The sequence below is a fragment of the Erpetoichthys calabaricus genome, chromosome 9, assembly GCF_900747795.2.
Source record: "Erpetoichthys calabaricus chromosome 9, fErpCal1.3, whole genome shotgun sequence".
In the NCBI taxonomy this organism is placed as follows: Eukaryota; Metazoa; Chordata; class Cladistia; order Polypteriformes; family Polypteridae; genus Erpetoichthys; species Erpetoichthys calabaricus.
In genome coordinates this window covers 186,767,195-186,786,817 of record NC_041402.2, presented here as the reverse complement: position 1 = coordinate 186,786,817, position 19,623 = coordinate 186,767,195, and the positions used below count along the sequence as shown (strand labels likewise).

The following is a 19,623-nucleotide window of genomic DNA, read 5'->3' as shown; positions in this document are numbered from 1 at the left end:
GGGGGCGGCGGGGTCCGCTGACTGTCTTTCTCAGTTCCCTGCACACCTTCCCCAAGAAATATTGCCAGGTTCCGGCCCTTCCGATGATGTCACTTTCAGTTTCCATGTGTGTGTGTGTGTGTTTGGTGTTGTTTTTGTGGGTGTTTTCACCCTTCGGTTACGTCACTTGTGTTTCTGGGCTCTTAGATGATGTCACTTGCGGTTTCTGTGTGTGTATGTGTGTGTGTGTGTGGGGGTGGGGGGGGGGGGGGGGGGGGTATTTTTCTGTGGGGTGTTTTCCGCTCATCCGAATTACGTCACTTCTGTTATCCGGGCCCTCTCCGATGAATGTCACTTCCGGTTTCCGTGATGATAGTGTGTGTGTGTGTTTGTGTGTTTTGTGGGTGTTTTGCCCCTCCGTTTATGTCACTTCTGCTCCGGGCCCTTCCGATGATGTACTGTCCGGTTTCCAAGTGTGTGTGTCGTGAGAGTAGGGGGGGGGGGGGTGCTGGGTGGGGTGTAGTTTTTGTGGGTGTTTTCGCCCTCCAATTACGTCACTTCTGTTTCCGGGCCCTTCCAATGATGTCACTTCCGGTTTCCGTGTGTGTGTGTGTGTGTGTGTCGTGTTGTTGTTTTTGTGGGTGTTATCCCCCCTCCGTTTATGTCACTTCTGTTTCCGGGCCCATTCAGATGATGTCACTTCCGGTTTCCATGTGTGTGTGTGTTGTTGTTTTTGTGGGTGTTTTCGCCCTTCGATTACGTCACTTCTGTTTCTGGACCCTTCCGATGATGTCACTTCCGGTTTCCGTGTGTGTGTGTGTTGTTGTTTTTGTGGGTGTTTTCCCCCTTCGATTACGTCACTTCTGTTTCCGGGCCCCTTCCCGATGATTTCACTTCCGGTTTCCGTGTGTGTGTGTGTGTTGTTGTTTTTGTGGGTGTTTTCGCCCTCTGATTACGTCACTTCTGTTTCCAGGCCCTTAGATGATGTCCCTTCCAGTCCAGACCACGTCACTTCCAGTTCCGGCCCCCTTTCGATGACGTCACTTCCTATAGGGCCTTTTAAAGCCGCCATCTTACCACCCAATGAATAGTTCTGCTTTGGACTCAGTCTTGTGAAGTACTGTTGCTCTTTTCAAAAAAGCCATTTTGCAGTAGCCAGGGATGTTGTACGGGTGGCGGCCCCAAACCTTTCTCACGATGTCTGTGTCTGTGTTTCTATCACACCAGCTACAAAATATTGATTTACAAATCAGGAGATTTACGCTGTCAGAAAAAGAATGTAATCTCTGCGGATTTCACATTAAACCTCCACAGATATCTGTTACATCAGCAAGCCCACTGGGCATTGCTAGATAATCATAATATCTAGTGGAAGAGTTAAAATTCGTTTTTCAGCTTGTCACTTTCCATAAGGAGCAATAAATTACATGCACTATGTGGCTATAAACGAAAAGGTCAGCAAAAGCAGACAAATGATATTCCCTTTTTTTTTTTAACTGTGGTTTTATTTAAGACTCTGCAATTGATATCAGGGAAGTACAGGCAGGCGAAAGACTCAAGGACCAGTGCCTGGCCCGATGGCATCAAGTGTCACTAAGGTGGGTGCCACCCAGCGCGGGTACCCAAGGCTGGATTAAGACTTGATGAACGCAGCACCTTAACAGATGGATGACGACACCTCAAACAGTGCAACACAAGGACACCGTGGCAAACAATGGGCACTCATCATACTTGGAGTATTGGGGGTATGTCCTACTTGGTGATTTCAAGCCATGGAGACTCGACCATTTAATTTAATGACGTAGGGTAGGGCCCCCCCCTCCCCTCCATCTGTTTCATTGACTTGTCCCCTTTGGTGATTTGGCCCCCTTATTCACTACTGTGGCATCTCATTTCGCACCTATGACAATGCTACTCAGCCATACCTGATGTTCCTTCCACAGGACAACGTGGCGTCAGCTTGAATCTCAATGTGCCATACTGATATCCCACCTGAGTAGTGACTCAACCAGTTAAAAAAAAAAAAAACTGAGCCCCTCATCGTCCCAGCCAGTCCTTTAATTCACCGTCACCGTCACTAATGCCTACCCAGTCAGTGTGCCACCTCGGGGTGATGACTGATCACCAGCTAACCTTCAATGGCCACATTGCCGCTGTCGCTCATTCGTGTAGATTAACATGTAAAAGGTCTAATGGAGCATGCAGCTCAACATCTTGTCCAGGCACTGATCAGTGGTGATGCTGGTGACATGGGTGGCATCTTGCAGAAGGTGGCACAGTGTGCCTGATCCAAAAAAAAAAAGGAAAGTTAGAGGGGCGTCATTTATGTAACTGAAGGGGCGTGCGCTCTGGATACTGAAGTGGGCCCCCCCGATCATCGATACTAAAAGTCTGTCTGCTATGGACACCAAGAGGCACCGTTTATCCCACCACCACCACCACCACAACGACCCAGAGCTCCAAATGCACTTCGGCTGGTGATGATCTCCATTCTTGACTGCTGCGGTGTACCACCTTGTACTGTCAAGCGGCTGCAGATGCTCCAGCAGCACCAGGGCCAGCGCATGGGGTAAAGGAACACGCTGACTGATTCAGATGGCACTGTTAAGTCAGGCTGGCATTTTTGGTAATTATTTTTTTTGCCAGCTCACAAAACTAAAAAAATAAAAGGCAATTTTTAGGAAGTACCCTTTATACAGCACTTGTCTCGCTACTCAAAGCTCTCAGACCACCAATGGGCTGCACCCGCCTGGATGCTGCAACAACAGCCATTTTTGAGCCAATACACTCACCGCTGTTAAGTGATGTACTGGTGAGAGAGACGGCCAGTTAGAGGGAGGGGATGAATAAGGGGCCAGAATGGACGAGGCCATGATAAGAAATTTAGCCTGGACAAGGGGGTAGCCCCTCCTCTTTTCAAAAGTTGCCCGGAGATCAGGACCTCAGTTTGACATCTCATTCGAAGGACAGCACCATATTTACAACACCATGTCCCCGTCACTGCACTGTGGGCATCGGGATCCACATTCAGCCCACAGGGTAAGCGCCCCCTACTGGACTCACCAACGCCCCTTCCAGCAGCAACCTAAGCTTTTCCTAGATATTCTCCCATCCAAGTACTGGCCGGGCCTGAGCATGCTTAGCTTCGGGTGGATGACCTCTTCTGAAGCACATAGTGGTGGGACTAAAGGGCCTAACGGAGAAGGGTCCCTTCTGGGAGGAACGGGATTTGAACCAGCAACCTTCCTCATCCTTAGTCCCTGAGCCACCACTCCACCTTACTTACTTCGCCCCTCCTGGACCCCGTGATCATCAGACGTGACTGTGCAGAGGGTGCAGACCTATAAATACCTGGGAGTGCAGCTGGATGATAAACTGGACTGGATTGCCAATACTGATGCTCTGTGTAAGAGAGGACAGAGCCGACTATACTTCCTTAGAAGGCTGGCATCCATCAACATCTGCAATAAGATGCTGCAGATGTTCTATCAGACGGTTGTGGCGAGCGCCCTCTTCTACGCGGTGGTGTGCTGGGGAGGCAGCATAAAGAAGAGGGACGCCTCACGCCTGGTCAAACTGGTGAGGAAGGCAGGCTCTATTGTAAGCACGGAGCTGGACAGTTTGACATCCATGGCAGAGCGACGGGCGCTCAGCAGACTCCTGTCAATCATGGAGAATCCACTGCATCCACTGAACAGGATCATCTCCAGACAGAGGAGCAGCTTCAGCGACAGACTGCTGTCACCGTCCTGCTCCACTGATGGAGATCGTTCCTCCATCACACTATACGACTCTTCAGTTTTACCCGGGGGGGTAAATGTTAACATTATTCAACGTTATTGTCTGTCTGTATACCTGCATTGTTATCACTCTTTAATTTAATATTGTTATTATCAGTATGCTGCTGCTGGAGTATGGGAATTGGGATTAATAAAGTATCTATCTATCTATCTATCTATCTATCTATCTATCTATCTATCTATCTATCTATCTATCTATCTATCTATCTATCTATCTATCTATCTATAAGGCATAAACAGATCCATCAATGAAAACAAACACAAGCCCCTTCACGTGGAGTTGGGCTTTTGAATTAAAGGCCCGACTCTCTCCCCTTCATTCATTGGTCAAGAGTTCTGTCATCAAGCGGACAAAGAAAAAAATATCCAAAAGCAAATGTGACAGTCCGACAACATGAAAACCTGCCGAAATGTTTCCAGATCTCACTTGGATGGTGCAGGACTTTCACTTGGCCACTAGGGGGCAGTCCTGTTTGCCTTCCTCAGCTGACTGACCCTCTTTTAACGCAGGTGCTGTGAAGTTGAACCCTTATGCTCAACCAGAGGTGCAACTAACACTGGTCTGATTTAGGATCACACTCGCCCATGCACCCACAATGGTACTCACTCATGCCAGTACCGTTTAGATTTACCAATTTAATGTGTTTGGGACTGCGGTGGGTTGGCGCCCTGCCCAGGATTGGTTCCTGCCTTGTGCCCTGTGTTGGTTGGGATTGGCTCCAGCAGACCCCTGCGTTCAGATTCAGCGGGTTGGTAAATGGATGGATGGATGTGTTTGGGATGTGAGTGGACCTCCAATGGCCATTAGGTGGAGCTGCTAACCACTACATCTCATAAGCGGTGAGAACTGTGTGGCCTCCAGGGGGCGCCCAGAGCCCAAACACCAGGCACAACTCGGTCGCACACCACTTCAAGATAAAATAAACATGTTATTTATTAGGCAACAGTACTTTATCACAAAAACAAACCCGTCCAGCACCGGACCAATGGCCAATAAAGCACCTCCATCTCTCTTTGTGTCTCCTCTGTGAGCTTCCAGCATCCTCCTGACTCTTGAGTTTCTGCATGAGGTGCGGCGCCTCCTTTAATGTCGGACCTGCGAGCACTTCTGGTGTCATTGCACTGTATGCCAGCAGCACTTCCGGGTCATATTAAAGCTCCCTGAAATAGAGGGTCCGCACTTCTCAGTGCTCCCCCTGCTGCACCCAAAGGACCCCCACAGGGTCGCCCTTCTGAATTACAAATCCCAAGTAACCCTGCTGGTGTCCAGACTGGGCTGCAGCCACCTCTTGTGCAAGGGGACAAACTGTTCATAATATCCATTTGTCCCTCGTCCATCCATTATCTGGACATCCCGACTGGGACAGAAACCAAGGACCACCCCGGCCAGGCTGCACCTCCATTCTGGTATTCTATCCATTACAGATAGGGGATCTTCCTCAAACCCAGTCAGAATACCCATCCATCCATCCATCCAGTCCGGCACTTCTAACTGGCAGGTGAAGGGAGCCACGCCGGGGGGTCTGTACAGTTGGGGGGGTGGGAGGATAAACCAAAGACACGCCGCTGAGCAAGAAATCTGGCAGGAACATCTGGGAAGAATGTCAAGAACTGCATTCTGAAATAATTACTTATAACATAAATATGGATTTTCGTAGGTGTGGAAATGCAGAGTCAAATGTGTGAAGTGATTCACAAATCAATTTGTGCTCCGCTTTTCACACGCTGGCATTTCACTCCCAAAACAAGGAGGCGACATCCAGGCCAGCATTTTGCTGTCATGCAGACAGAATTCAAAAGGTGGGCTTGACGGTCGTCTGGCCAGAAAGACAAAATAGCAGCCGGGCAACTTCAGCTCTGCTCCAAGTGGGCACATTTTGTGAATTACATGAGTTTAGATAAACTTGATTATGCCCAAGGGGGAATTTAAACACAAAGAGCAGCAGGGACATAAAAAGAACAAAGACACAGACGGACAGGTGAAATAATACAAATCAATCAAGAGATCGATAAATAAACCAATAAATACCACAAATATTCATGTTTAAGTTCTCCCACGGATAAGTTGGGCTTGATTTTACCGTATAATCTCTGGTACTTTATAAAGTCGGTCGTATAAGTCGAATGCGGAAATTCAGAAGTGACGTCTGCACTGTTTTGTGTTTTTTTGTATCTCACACCCTCATACATCTTTATAGTAAGAGCATCCGTTATCTACGATGGAGCATTCGATCAGAAGAAAATATGAAGCTGGTTTTAAATTAAAAGTCATTGAAGTAACTGTGCTGCTGCAACAAAATGCGATATGTCTGAGAAACTGATGTGAGATTGGAGGAGGAAAGAAGATGTAAAAAAAAATGTAAGGGTCGCATTTTTGAACGGGTGTATAAGTCGGGGTCTGATTTTATGATCGATTTTTACAGTATACGTGAGTATATACAGTATGTACGTATATGAGGTGCGGACAGCTCATTTAGGGGAAAATCAATCTCGTATTTACTTGCCTTTAGATAGATAGATAGATAGATAGATAGATAGATAGATAGATAGATAGATAGATAGATAGATAGATAGATAGATGTGAAAGGCACTATATAAGATAGATAGATAGATAGATAGATAGATAGATAGATAGATAGATAGATAGATAGATAGATAGATAGATAGATAGATAGATAGATGTGAAAGGCACTATATAAGATAGATAGATAGATAGATAGATAGATAGATAGATAGATAGATAGATAGATAGATAGATAGATAGATAGATAGATAGATAGATAGATGTGAAAGGCACTATATAAGATAGATAGATAGATAGATAGATAGATAGATAGATAGATAGATAGATAGATAGATAGATAGATAGATAGATAGATAGATAGATAGATAGATGTGAAAGGCACTATATAAGATAGATAGATAGATAGATAGATAGATAGATAGATAGATAGATAGATAGATAGATAGATAGATAGATGTGAAAGGCACTATATAAGATAGATAGATAGATAGATAGACAGATAGATAGATAGATAGATAGATAGATAGATAGATAGATAGATAGATAGATAGATAGATAGATAGATAGATATGAAAGGCACTATATAATAGATAGATAGATAGATAGATAGATAGATAGATAGATAGATAGATAGATAGATAGATAGATAGATAGATAGATAGATAGATAGATGAAAGGCACTATATGAAGGATAGATAGATAGATAGATAGATAGATAGATAGATAGATAGATAGATAGATAGATAGATAGATAGATAGATAGATAGATAGATAGATAGATAGATAGATAGATAGATAGATAGATAGATAGATACTTTATTAATCCCAAGGGGAAATTCCCATACTCCAGCAGCAGCATACTGATAATAACAATATTAAATTAAAGAGTGATAACAATGCAGGTATAACAGACAATAACTTTGTATAATGTTAACGTTTACCCCCCCGGGTGGAATTGAAGAGTCACATAGTGTGGCAGAGGAACGATCTCCTCAGTCTGTCAGTGGAGCAGGACGGTGACAGCAGTCTGTCACTGAAGCTGCTCCTCTGTCTGGAGATGATCCTGTTCAGTGGATTCTCCATGATTGACAGGAGTCTGCTCAGCGCCCGTCTCTCTGCCACAGATATCAAACTGTCCAGCTCCATGCCAACAATAGAGCCTGCCTTCCTCACCAGTTTGTCCAGGCATGAGGCGTCTTTCTTCTTTATGCTGTCTCCCCAGCACACCACCGTGTAGAAGAGGGCGCTCGCCACAACCGTCTCATAGAACATCTGCAGCATCTTATTGCAGATGTTGAAGGACGCCAGCCTTCTAAGTAAGTATAGTCGGCTCTGTCCTCTCCTGCACAGAGCATCAGTATTGGCAGTCCAGTCCAATTTATCATCCACCTGCACTCCCAGGTATTTATAGGTCTGTACCCTCTGCACACAGTCACCTTTGATGATCACGGGGTCCAGGTGTTCAGGTGTAGGTGGTTTGAGTCGCACCATTTAACAAAGTCCTTGATTACGTTCCTATACTCCTCCTCCTGCCCATTCCTGATGCAGCCCAGGACTCCGAGTTGTATTGGAAGTCCGATGTATATAGACATCAATTTTAAGTTAATTATATTAAGTTCTGCTGCGGATAAGTCTGGCTTGATTTTACCGTATAATTTCCGGTATTTTATAAAGTCGGTCGTTTAAGTCGAATGCGGAAAACTGACGCCATTGGTCCATTGGTCCAAGAGATTACGATATGCTGACGCCCACCTGAGAGAGTAACCACGGAGCACACAGCCTTTTATTTCTATGTATTGTGTCTACGTAACCACACGGTGATACCCAAACTATTCTGAAGCGACGTTTGCACTGTTTTGTGTTTTTGTATCTCAGACCCTCATACACGTTTATCGTAAGAGCATCCCTTATCTACGATGGAGCGTTCGATCAGAAGAAAATATGAATTAAATTAAAAGTCTTTGAAGTGGCGAAAGAAATTGGTAACTGGGCTGCTGCAATAAAATTCGATGTGCCTGAGAAACTGGTGTGAGATTGGAGGAGGCAAGAAGAAATTAACCCTTAAACCACCACATACTTGGGGGTTAATGCACCCCTGGACGCCAAATGCTTTTTTTGCTGCAATTTTTAAGTAAACGTCACAATTCTCTAAGAAACTGTGAAATTTTAATGGAACACATATATTTTTGCATGCAGAGAGCATCCCAATTACTGCAGCACTGATCATTTGACACACTGCCAATGAACTGTAAAAACTATTTAAAAAACTACTGCAACAATCTATTATGATATGTACAAGGTGTGACTGATGACATTGATGAAATTCAGTAAATCACTGAGCCAACTGCGCCTGAACAGGGTGCATGCAAACACACAGAGGGCAACGCTGATGCCTGCAGGCCAGTCTCGTACAGCGGCTCAATCCCAGGGACAGTGATGTTGCAGTGCTGTAGGGGGCGCCAGTGGTCGTGAGCGGGCTGATCAGCAAATATACGGCACGGACTCATCAGCTCCAGTGTGCTGGCAGAATGCGCTGGGAAGCAACTATAGCCGGTTTCAGCATTCAACTGAATATTCTCAGCTCCGGCATATTGGCAAATTGCATTGGGAACCGACTATAGCCAGTTCTGGTGGTTTAAGAGTTAAGTGTCGCAGTTTTGAACGGGCGTATAAGTCGGAGTCTGATTTTATGATCGAGTTTTCTGGGTTTCAAGACCCAACTTATACACAGTATAAGTATAAACGGCAAACAAGAAATAAATGAATGCATATTGTGTGGTGGCACGTGCACGTCAGCTGAAGGGCTCTAGTGGCTGTAATTCCACTGCCACGCCAGGGGTTGGCGCTGTGTCTTCACATCTTTCTCTCTTTTCTCCCTCTGTACACCGGATGATTGACAGTTAGCACACTTCTGACATCACCTCCTGTCTCTTTCCACCTGGACCCGCCTCTTCCTGCCAGGAGGGCTGGAAGCCGGAAGCCCCGCCCACGTTGGCAGTTCTGCTGAGACGACTCTGTAATAATTGTGTGGTTTTCTTTTTTTTTTTCGCCCTTCAAACATGAATATCTATTTCAATTAATTTTTTTTTTTTGTTTTTTACTTTTTGCTTTCTTCAATTACACGGGATGGCCATCTTGCAGTGGCAGGCCGTCAGGGCCTTCAAGGCCTTCTCTGCTGGCCTAAAAAAATATCTGAATCACAAACTGATGTTAATTATATTTTGTCCATGAATACTTATTAAATAATTCCAAATAGTCTGTCTGCTTCCTTTCATAGCTTTTCCGATGGCTGTGCTGCTTCCAGACATGTATTTTCGTATTAAAGCATTTAACCAATCACATTTCAGCCATCATTTGTTGCCAGGCAGGGTCAAAGTCAAAGAAGTCTGCCCGGAGGCCTTCACAATCCGTTCTGCAGGCCCTCTAACACAAAATAGATGTCGATTAAACTGTTGCTTCAACCAATCAGATTTTGAGTTGGTGTCACTAGGGCCCTCTAGCAGGCATACAGCAACGTCACCGTATTCAGACCCGTTGATTGGATAGGATGGTGTAATATAAAAATCTGAATGAGAGCATCATGGGGCAGCTGTACACATTGGTATGTTTGGCGGTGACCATTCCCGTGTCCACTGCTTCTGTCGAGCGGACATTTTCAGCCCTAAAGCGAATTAAAACTTATGCCAGAAATACGACAGGGCAGGTTTGACTTTCAGCATTAGCTTCGATGGCGATAGAAAGGGACTTCGTGATGGAACTGAAGCGCACGGATAATCTGTACGACCGAGTAATTGAACTGTTTTTGAGGAAAGAGAGGAGGATGGATTTTGTTTACAAATAATCCGAATTTTTGGTGAGTAAAATGTTCCGATTTTCCTAAATAATATTGCAAGTTTATGAGTTATTATTGATGTTTTTTATGTGTGTCGCGGGCTGTAGCTGCAGTAGAAAGGAACTTGTTCACCCCTGGTCTGTCTATTCAATAAAGGCATTTATTGTGGCTACAGGAGTTATCTATCTGCGATGCAACGGCTCTTTATTCTGTATTTCTGCATATTAAGATGGTTTTTATAACCATAAATTAGTTTTTCAGGGGCGGGTTGATTCAGACGGAGCACTACTGAAGGCCTAGGTGTGAAATGCACAGTCCGCCACTGCCATCTTGACACCCCGATTTTTTATTGTTGTCCTCTCTTTCTTTTACAGCAGAAACAGGAGAATGAACTTCGGCTACGTCTACACTACCAAGTTTTTGTTTAAAAATGTTTTTTTTTTTTTAAATGACAATGGTTTCCGTCCACAGCGGCGTTTTTGCATCGTCTACAAAAGGATCGCCGTCCTTATTGAAATCCAGAAGAGCGCATATGAAGGGCGACCTCATCCACGCCAAACTCCATGAGGGGACCGTGAAGTGAAAAATTCAGAACCTTACATCACGTCTGAAGGACGGCACCATTTGTACAGCACGGTGTCCTCGTCGCTGCACTGGGGCTTTGGGGATCCACATTCAGACCACAGGGTAAGCACCCCCCTTGGCCCCTGAGGCCAACGCATGAAGAGTCGAGTTTTAGTCTGATCTTCTGTCTCCTCACCCACCATGCGCCCACCCCACTTATCTACAGCGTTTTCTAACCCACAATTTGTTTTTTTCTTTGGAGTTTTACTAAACTTTGGTGTTTTGCTGTTGGGCTACTAATGGCAGCAAAAGTTTGAGAACTTGCTGTGCGTCTTGCCATCAGGTTGCTCTCCAATTGTTTAAAATTTTTTGGCTGATGGTACGATTTACACGCCAGCTTTCACGGATGAAGAAAAGGAGTTTTGTCCCATACCTGTGTTTACTTAGGGCCCCTAAATCGCTAAGTCAGGCTCAGGGTCTTCCAGGACAAGCCGGCCAGAAAAGCAGCTCTGAAGACGTCGGGAGGTTTTCAATCAATGCCTGGCGGGGCTGAATCAGTTAACGCGAGACCACATGGCTTTGGAAATCGCCCGCAAACATTTTATTCAAAGCTCTTTGACTTCTTTAGCAAATGTAAATTGGTTTTTTGCTTCTTCCTCTGTTCTGATTGATTCGTCGCACTCTCATTTTTTTTTCATCTTATCCTCCACTTTCTCAAAAACTTTCTCGATTTGAACCTTCTTCTGAAGAAGTAAAAGGATTTACAGAAGCAAAGGGACAAGTGGCAATAATTAAATTGCTTTCTACCTCCTGCCACTCGGGAGAATAGAAAACCTACCCTGAACACCAAAACGACAAGCAAATTAGGAACAGCAAACTGCTCGATGTTACCAGCGCTTCAACAAGAAGGCTCGGGTGATGGAGAGAATGGGACGCTGAAAACTAACCTTTCATGACAAAAGTATTTGACACTGTGTAATGAAACATTCCAAGAAGAAGTCATTTATTAAACATATTGTAACGATCTGTCCGGACGAGAGGGCATACAAATCAGGCTGCTTAGACCACCGCGGAGGACCGGTGGGGCACAGAGGGGGCTCCATCAGTCCGCCATCGACACAAAGCAGCAACCGAGGGGCGAGGTCTGGAGATAACAATGGGGCACCCAAGGCAATTCATTTCTTTAGGTATCCGTGATTTACATTTAAATAATATACTAGGAGGGTCTAACAAAAGAGAAGAGGTATGCGATAGTGTTACCATTTTAAAAATGGTCAGGATTACATAAGGGGATACGCGGGTATCATCACCTCCAGTACAGACTATGGCAGTAGTGCACCACAGAGTGTAGAGAGTGACAATAAAGATGAAGAAGAAGAAGAGGAAGATGAAGAAGAAGAAGAGGAGGAAGAAGAAGTAGATGAAGTGGAAAAAGAAGATGAAGAGGAAGAAGTAGATGAAGTAGAAACAGAAGATGAAGAGGAACAGGAAGAAGTAGATGAAATGGAAAAAGAAGAGGAAGAAATAGATGAAGAGAAAGATGAAGATGAAGAAGAAGAGGAAGAAGAAAAAAAGAAAAAGAAGAGGAAGATGAAGACGAAGAGGAAAAAGAAGAAGAAGTAGATGAAGAGGAAAGAGAAGGAGAAGATGAAGAAGAGGAAGAAATAGATTAAGTGGAAAATGAAGAGGAAGAAGTAGATGAAATGGAAAAACAAGAGGAAGAGGAAGAAGTAGATGAAGAGGAAGATGAAGATGAAGAAGAACAGGAAGAAGAAAAAGAAGAGGAAGATGAAGATGAAGAAGAGGAAAAGAAGAAGAGGAAGAAGAAGTAGATGAAGAGGAAAAAGATGAGGAAGAAGAGAAGAGGAAGAAGTAGATGAAGTTGATAAAGAAAATAAAGAGGAAGAAGAAGAGGACGAAGTAGATGAAATGGAAAAAGAAGAGGAAGAAGTAGATGAAGAGGAAGATGAAGATGAAGAAGAAGAGGAAGAAGAAGTAGATGAAGAGGAAGATGAAGAAGAAGAGAAAGAAGAAAAAGAAGAAGAGGTAGATGAAGAGGAAGAAGAAGTAGATGAAGAGGAAAAAGAAGAGAGGAAGAGGAAGAAGAGGAAGAAGTAGATGAAGTGGAAAAAGAAGATGAAGAGGAGGAAGAAGTAGATGAAGAGGAAGATGAAGATAAAGAAGAAGAAGAAGAACTGGCCCGTTTTTCCATTTGGAAGGTGACAGTGCCACAGTGCTCGGCTGTGTGTGGTGTGGTGTTGTTCTCTCAGCGCACTGCCAGATACACTTTGTGAGCCCAACCATAAGATGCACAAAGGAAAACCAAAAAGGGTACGAGAACAAAAGGAGACCGAAGCCAAAACGAGAGACAAAATTCGAGGTGGCAAGAACAAGAAAGCAGGTTGAAATATGTGAAAAAGTAACAAGCAGGACATTTGGCACAAGGCTTTTTTTGAGAGTTTTGGGATCTGCAGATCGGATAAGGAAATGATGTCTTTTTATCACATTGTGTCGATTAAGCACAGGTCACGACCTCAGAGGCCACGCCCCTAGAACGTGAGCAAACGGAATCTAAAATGGCATCCAAAACGTTACAAAACAAAACAACATCTGAGTCATTACAAAATCCAAGTAAATGATAAAAGGGACAGAATCGTCAACCTCAATAACCCCCCCCCAAAAATCCAAAAGTTTCCTGCAGGGAAGCTCAAAAACTCGACTGGATGTTATTTTAGAAGAATGAAGTGGACAGGCCTGGCGAGCTTGGCTGGGCTGACTGGCCTCTCCTCGTCCCCATTGTGCATCTCATTGTCACCGTCTGACGCCACGACCAGCGAGCACAACTACCTTCCCCTTGAAACTTCTGTGTGCCTTTATCTGAAAGGCATTGTGTTAAGTCGGAAAATGTGTTCATTTTTTTTTTCTTCCAATAATTACAGCACCGACTACGCGGATTTTAATATCAGGGCACATTTACAGCTCGGTATTGTGTCCTTTTTACTGCCTCTGAAGTAAAGTATATTTAAAGTCTAATTATTATTATTACGTGCTACTGAGACACTTTGTTGTTTTGTGTGTAGGAATTGAGACTTGCGGGATCCCGTCGTCAAGACACAGCTCCCAGATGCCAGTGTTATGACTGCTACATTTTCATTTTTTTTGTGCCTTTCTGTTTGTATTTTTGGTGACTAATTTGGGTTTTTTAAATCTGGTAAATCCGACTATATTGTTAGTTTTTCCTCAATGTGAATTCTTTCTATACTTAATCATTTTTATCATCTTCCTGTAACAGCAATCTGGATTGCTCACAGACGCCATTACCGCGTGACGCGTGTCGTTGTTAACGTGACCTACCTGTTCCGTCACTTGCGATTCTCATTCATCTGCGTTTTTGGATTCTCTGTGTCGTTCAAATCTCGGTGTTCCGACTTCCTTACCATTCAGCGTTTTCTGATCCTTGTCCTTCATTTCTGTTTGTATTTTTTGGTATCAACCCCTGTTCATACTTTTTTTCTATTTTTTAATCACATTTCATTTCCCGATCGTTTTCATTAAGAATTCTTTTTCATTATCTCTTGCTGAGACAGAACAGCCAGGGGCACATTTCGGAGGTCTTGGGATTTGACGCTTTAAATACTGGCGCGACAGACCTCTCATCATCGGTGATTTGAGCTTTGCTGCATGTTATTCTTTGATTTTGAGAATCTTTGCATTCCCTCTTTATTACGACTCTCGTTGGCCATTTTGGTTCTGGCGACAGATGTACTACATGATTCTGTCTTTGACTACAGTCATCTCCCGGTCTCTTCTTGCATTAGAACAATCTGGACGAGAGCAGGCCATTCAGCCCAACAAAGTGCTATCTGCCTAATTCCTCCAAACCAATATCAAGTTTTGAGGGTCCCGAAAGTCCTACTGTGTATCACACTACTTGGTTACTCATTCCATATGTCTGTGGTCATCAGGTCAGGTCAGGTCAGGTCAGTAGGGCATGCACCCACCACATGACGAAACAGCTCAGGACCCCAGTTGGCCTCCCCTGCCAGGCAGACACGCGGTCCAGTCCCACCCTCCGGAAATGCCCCTCTATTTTCCACAGCCAGGTGTTACATGGGGGTCCTCTTTGACTGGTCCAGTCACTCGGGTCTTCAACAATGAGGATCCTGTGAGCTGGATCACCCTCAGGGAATCACACCACATGGCCATAGTGCCATAACTGATGGTCCGTCACAATGCAGGTCATCTTCATTCGGGACTCCATGAGCAACACAAAGTCAAACCAGCAGCACCCAAGGATTCTCTGAAGAGACACAGTACCAGAGGAGTCCAGTCTTCATCTCAGGTCACTGCATAGTATCCATGTCTCAAGCACCAGGACTCTAAAGACTTGGACCTTCGTCCTTTTGCATAGATATTGGGGGCACCACACACCCCTTACCAGCGACCTCATGACCCTCCCATGCTGTCCCGATCCGTCCACTGACTTCATAGGAAGAGTCACCAGAGACATGAATGTCACTGCCAAGGTCAGTAAAACCCATCGAGGAGGTCGACACTCTCTCCACAGACAGACACACTGCTGATGGCCGTGCCCAAGAGGTCATTAAAGGCCTGGATGTTGGTTTTTATCAGGACCCTCACAAGTCCAGGCCCTCAGACTCCTCATTTAGTCTCACAAGAGCCCTGATCAGTGTGGTCATCTGTGTGAAGAAAAAACTTCCTAATGTTTGTGCGAAGTTTATCCTTAACAAGGTTTCCAGCTGTGTCCCCATGTTGTCATTTTCAAGTCACCGTCTCGATCCACTGCACTAATTCCCTTCATCATTTTTGCACACTTCAGTCAGGACTCCTCTTCATCTCCTGTAAAGGCTAAGCTCTTTTAATTTTTCCTCATAACTCATCTCCTGTAGCCCCTGGATGAGCTTCGTTGCTCTTCTCTGGACCTTCTCTAGTGCTGTTATGTCCTTTTTGGAGAACAAAACTGCACACAGTACTCCAGATGAGGCCTCACCAAGTCAAGTCAAGTCAAGTTGGGGAGCATGCACTGGTAACAGCGCGTTGCCGCACCCCACTACACGACAAAACAACTCGGGGATCCCGGTTGGCAACCCCCCTGGCAGACACGCGGTCCAGTTCCACCCTCTGGAAATGACCCTCTATCTGCCGCAGCCAGGTGTTACGTGGGCGACCCCTTGGCCTGGTCCAGCCACTCGGGTCCCCAACAATAAGGATCTTACGAGCCGGATCGTCCTCGGGGAAACACACCACATGGCCGTAGTGCCGTAACTGACACTCCTTCACAATGCAGGTCATGTGCCTCATTCAGGACTCCATGAGCAACACAAAGTCAAACCAGCTGGATTCAAGGATTCTCTGAAGAGACACAGCACTGAAGGAGTCCAGTCTTCACCTCAGGTCACTGGATAGGCGTCCATGTCTCTCAACCATATAGCAAGACAGGAAGCCCAGGACTCTCAGGCGGAGTGGTGGCTCTGAGGCTAAGGATCTGCGCTGGTATCCCGAAGGTTGTCGGTTCGAATCCCTGTCACTGCCAAAAGAGATCCTACTCTGCTGGGCCCTTGAGCAAGGCCCTTAACCTGTAATTGCTCCAGGGGGGCGCTGTACAATGGCTGACCCTGCGCTCTGACCCCAAGGGGGTATGCGAAAAAAACTAACAAACACTGTTGTAAGTCGCTCTGGATAAGAGCGTCTGCTAAATGATGTAACATGTAAATGTAAATGTAAAGCACCAGGACCTTCGTCCTTTTGTTGAGATATCGAGACTACCACACACCCCTTACCAGCGACCTCATGACTCCACCATGCTCCTCCCAATCCGTCTACTGACTTCTTAGGACGAGTCCACCAGAGTCACATGAATGTCACTGCTGAGGTAAAGTAAACTTCTTGAGGAGGTCGACACTCTCTCCGCAGACAGACACACTGCTGATGCCGTGCCCAAGAGGTCATTAAAGACTTGAGGAGAACCTCCTTGGACTTGTACTGCACATATGAAGGTGCTATACAACCTAACATTCTGTTAGCCTTCATAATGGCTTCTGAACATTGTCTGGTGAGCCCACCACAACTCCTAAATCCTTCTCCTGAGGTGGACTTTATGAGGTGTACTTTGCTGGTGCTACACAATGCACTGTCCACTTACAGATCTCATCAGCAGCTAATGGCTCCCAGTCCACTCCCAGGCCTAAAGAGCCCACAGGGACCTCCCCCATCAGTGAGCAGATCCTTACCTGAATGAGTCTCCCTTGCTCTGTCTGAAGCGTATTCAGATCTTGTCCCAGTGTGCCCTGCCCTCTTCTGAGCGCCCGTAATCCATTTTTAGTTGCCCCCGCATGTGCAGACAGCTTTGCCACCCTCCTCTGCCAAGTTCACGAGGAGAGCCCGGTCCTGACCCTTCACTGACTTCAGGTCCATGTCATGGTCCGTGAGGGAGTGCAAGAGTGAGGTCTGCACGCCCTCCAAGCGAGGGAAAGTTATTATTGTAGTCTGGGCAGTTGGGGTCGATGAAAATGTTAATCCGGGAGCCGTCCACCTTCTCGATTGTCACAGAGGGCATTCTTTTCATCCTGATTTGTGTTGATGAGTGGTGGGCCCTTCCGTCACTGGGGCATGGTAATGGTTCATAAACAGGATGGTGCCGGTCACGGTCACAGCGAGAAGAACCGCCACAAAGAGGAGAATGGTGCAAGAGAAGGTATCCACAGCTCATTCTCTGCAAAGACAAGAAAAAGGCAAATGCAAATTAAAGGCTGGCATAGGAAGATGGAGAGCACACACACACACACACACACACATGAAGGATTTGACAAAGTCATATCTGCAGCACTGAAGACAGAAGTCTAATTGGGATACAAATAAAGAAACACCCTTCCCAATGATCACTGCAACATGATATAGCCCGAGGAGCAAAGCATCATGGGAATACAGTAAGAAATCAGCATTCCTGATGGATAGAAAGCAGAAGTGTTTTATATAGAGTCAACAAAGAGAAGCGGGATATTGAGACAGGCCACGGAGGCCACGTCTCTGGACAAATTAAGTCTAGATTGTATTGAAAGGGACACCGTGATAGTCCCTTGGAAAAGGGCAATCCATTAGCCCTCCGACTCCCAGCGGTCTTGCACGTTCAATCATCTTAACACTGGCTGCCAAAAAAAAAAGAGTTTACAGTTGGCTTGTCTCTCCAACTAATTAAACCGAGCCCAACTGCCATCTCTGATGTCTGACTTCCTTCATAGTACACAGACAGAGTGGCGTAATAGGCAGGATCTCTGCCTGTAAGTGCTGGGATGTGGGCACGTTGGATGGGCCGAGCAATCTGCTATTGGTGCGTTGAGTTCTGCACGCATTCTGTCCTACTGAAAAGTGCTACACAATAAATAAATAAATAAGTAAATAAATGGTTTATTAGAACATTAGAATCATTTTGATGACAACAGGTGATTATAACGCACTGGTGAGGCCTCATCTGGAGTCCTGTGTGCAGTTTTGGTCTTCAGGCTACAAAAAAAAGGACATACAGTGCATTCGGAAAAGTATTCACAGCGCATCACTTTTTCCACATTTTGTTATGTTACAGCCATATCCCAAAATGGATTAAATTCATTTTTTTTCCTCAGAATTCTACATACAACACCCCATAATGACAACATGAAAAAAGTTTGAGATTTTTGCAAATTTATTAAAAATACAAAAATTGAGAAAGCACATGTACATAAGTATTCACAGCCTTTGCCGTGAAGTTCAAAACTGAGGTCAGGTGCCTCCTGTTTCCCCTGATCATCCTTGAGATGTTTTCTGCAGCTTCATTGGAGTCCACCTGTGGTAAATTCAGTTGACTGGACATGATTTGGAAAGGCACACACCTGTCTATAGAAGGTCCCACAGTTGACAGTTCATGTCAGAGCACAAACCAAACATGTTGTAAGTCGCTCTGGATAAGAGTGTCTGCTAAATAATGTAAATGTAAATGTAAGTCAAAGGAATTGTCTGTAGACCTCCGAGACAGGATTGTCTCGAGGCACAAATCTGGGGAAGGTTACAGAAAAATTTCTGCTGCTTTGAAGGTCCCAATGAGCACAGTGGCCTCCATCATCTGTAAGTGGAAGAAGTTCGAAACCACCAGGACTCTTCCTAGAGCTGGCCGGCCATCTAAACTGAGCGATCGGGGGAGAAGGGCCTTAGTCAGGGAGGTGACCAAGAACCCAATGGTCACTCTGTCAGAGCTCCAGAGGTCCTCTGTGGAGAGAGGAGAACCTTCCAGAAGGACAACCATCTCTGCAGCAATCCACCAATCAGGCCTGTATGGTAGAGTGGCCAGATGGAAGCCACTCCTTAGTAAAAGGCACATGGCAGCCCGCCTGGAGTTTACCAAAAGGCACCTGAAGGACTCTCTGACCATGAGAAAGAAAATTCTCTGGTCTGATGAGACAAAGATTGAACTCTCTGGTGTGAATGCCAGGCGTCACGTTTGGAGGAAACCAGACACCGCTCATCACCAGGCCAATACCATCCCTACAGTGAAGCATGGTGGTGGCAGCATCATGCTGTGGGGATGTTTGTCAGCGGCAGGAACTGGGAGACTAGTCAGGATAAAGGGAAAGATGACTGCAGCAATGTACAGAGACATCCTGGATGAAAACCTGCTCCAGAGCGCTCTTGACCTCAGACTGGGGGCGACGGTTCATCTTTCAGCAGGACAACGACCCTCAGCACACAGCCAAGATATCAAAGGAGTGGCTTCAGGACAACTCTGTGAATGTCCTTGAGTGGCCCAGCCAGAGCCCAGACTTGAATCCGATTGAACATCTCTGGAGAGATCTTAAAATGGCTGTGCACCGACGCTTCCCATCCAACCTGATGGAGCTTGAGAGGTGCTGCAAAGAGGAATGGGCGAAACTGGC

General features: G+C 45.4%; 1 protein-coding gene and 1 long non-coding RNA gene across 3 annotated transcripts in view; both read right to left on the bottom strand.

Annotated features, from left to right (window-relative positions):
- Window positions 1–19,623, bottom strand: part of LOC127529255 (uncharacterized) — a 481,587-nt gene that overhangs the window by 222,656 nt on the left and 239,308 nt on the right. The gene's annotated exons all lie outside the window — the stretch shown is intronic.
- The window catches only part of fibcd1a (fibrinogen C domain containing 1a), a 349,438-nt gene that overhangs the window by 212,458 nt on the left and 117,357 nt on the right, over window positions 1–19,623 (bottom strand). The window contains 6 exon segments of the mRNA XM_028808633.2: window positions 16,951–17,073; window positions 17,075–17,191; window positions 17,193–17,267; window positions 17,269–17,320; window positions 17,322–17,413; window positions 17,415–17,432. Of these exon segments, the coding sequence (XP_028664466.2) occupies window positions 16,951–17,073; window positions 17,075–17,191; window positions 17,193–17,267; window positions 17,269–17,320; window positions 17,322–17,413; window positions 17,415–17,432 (477 nt within the window).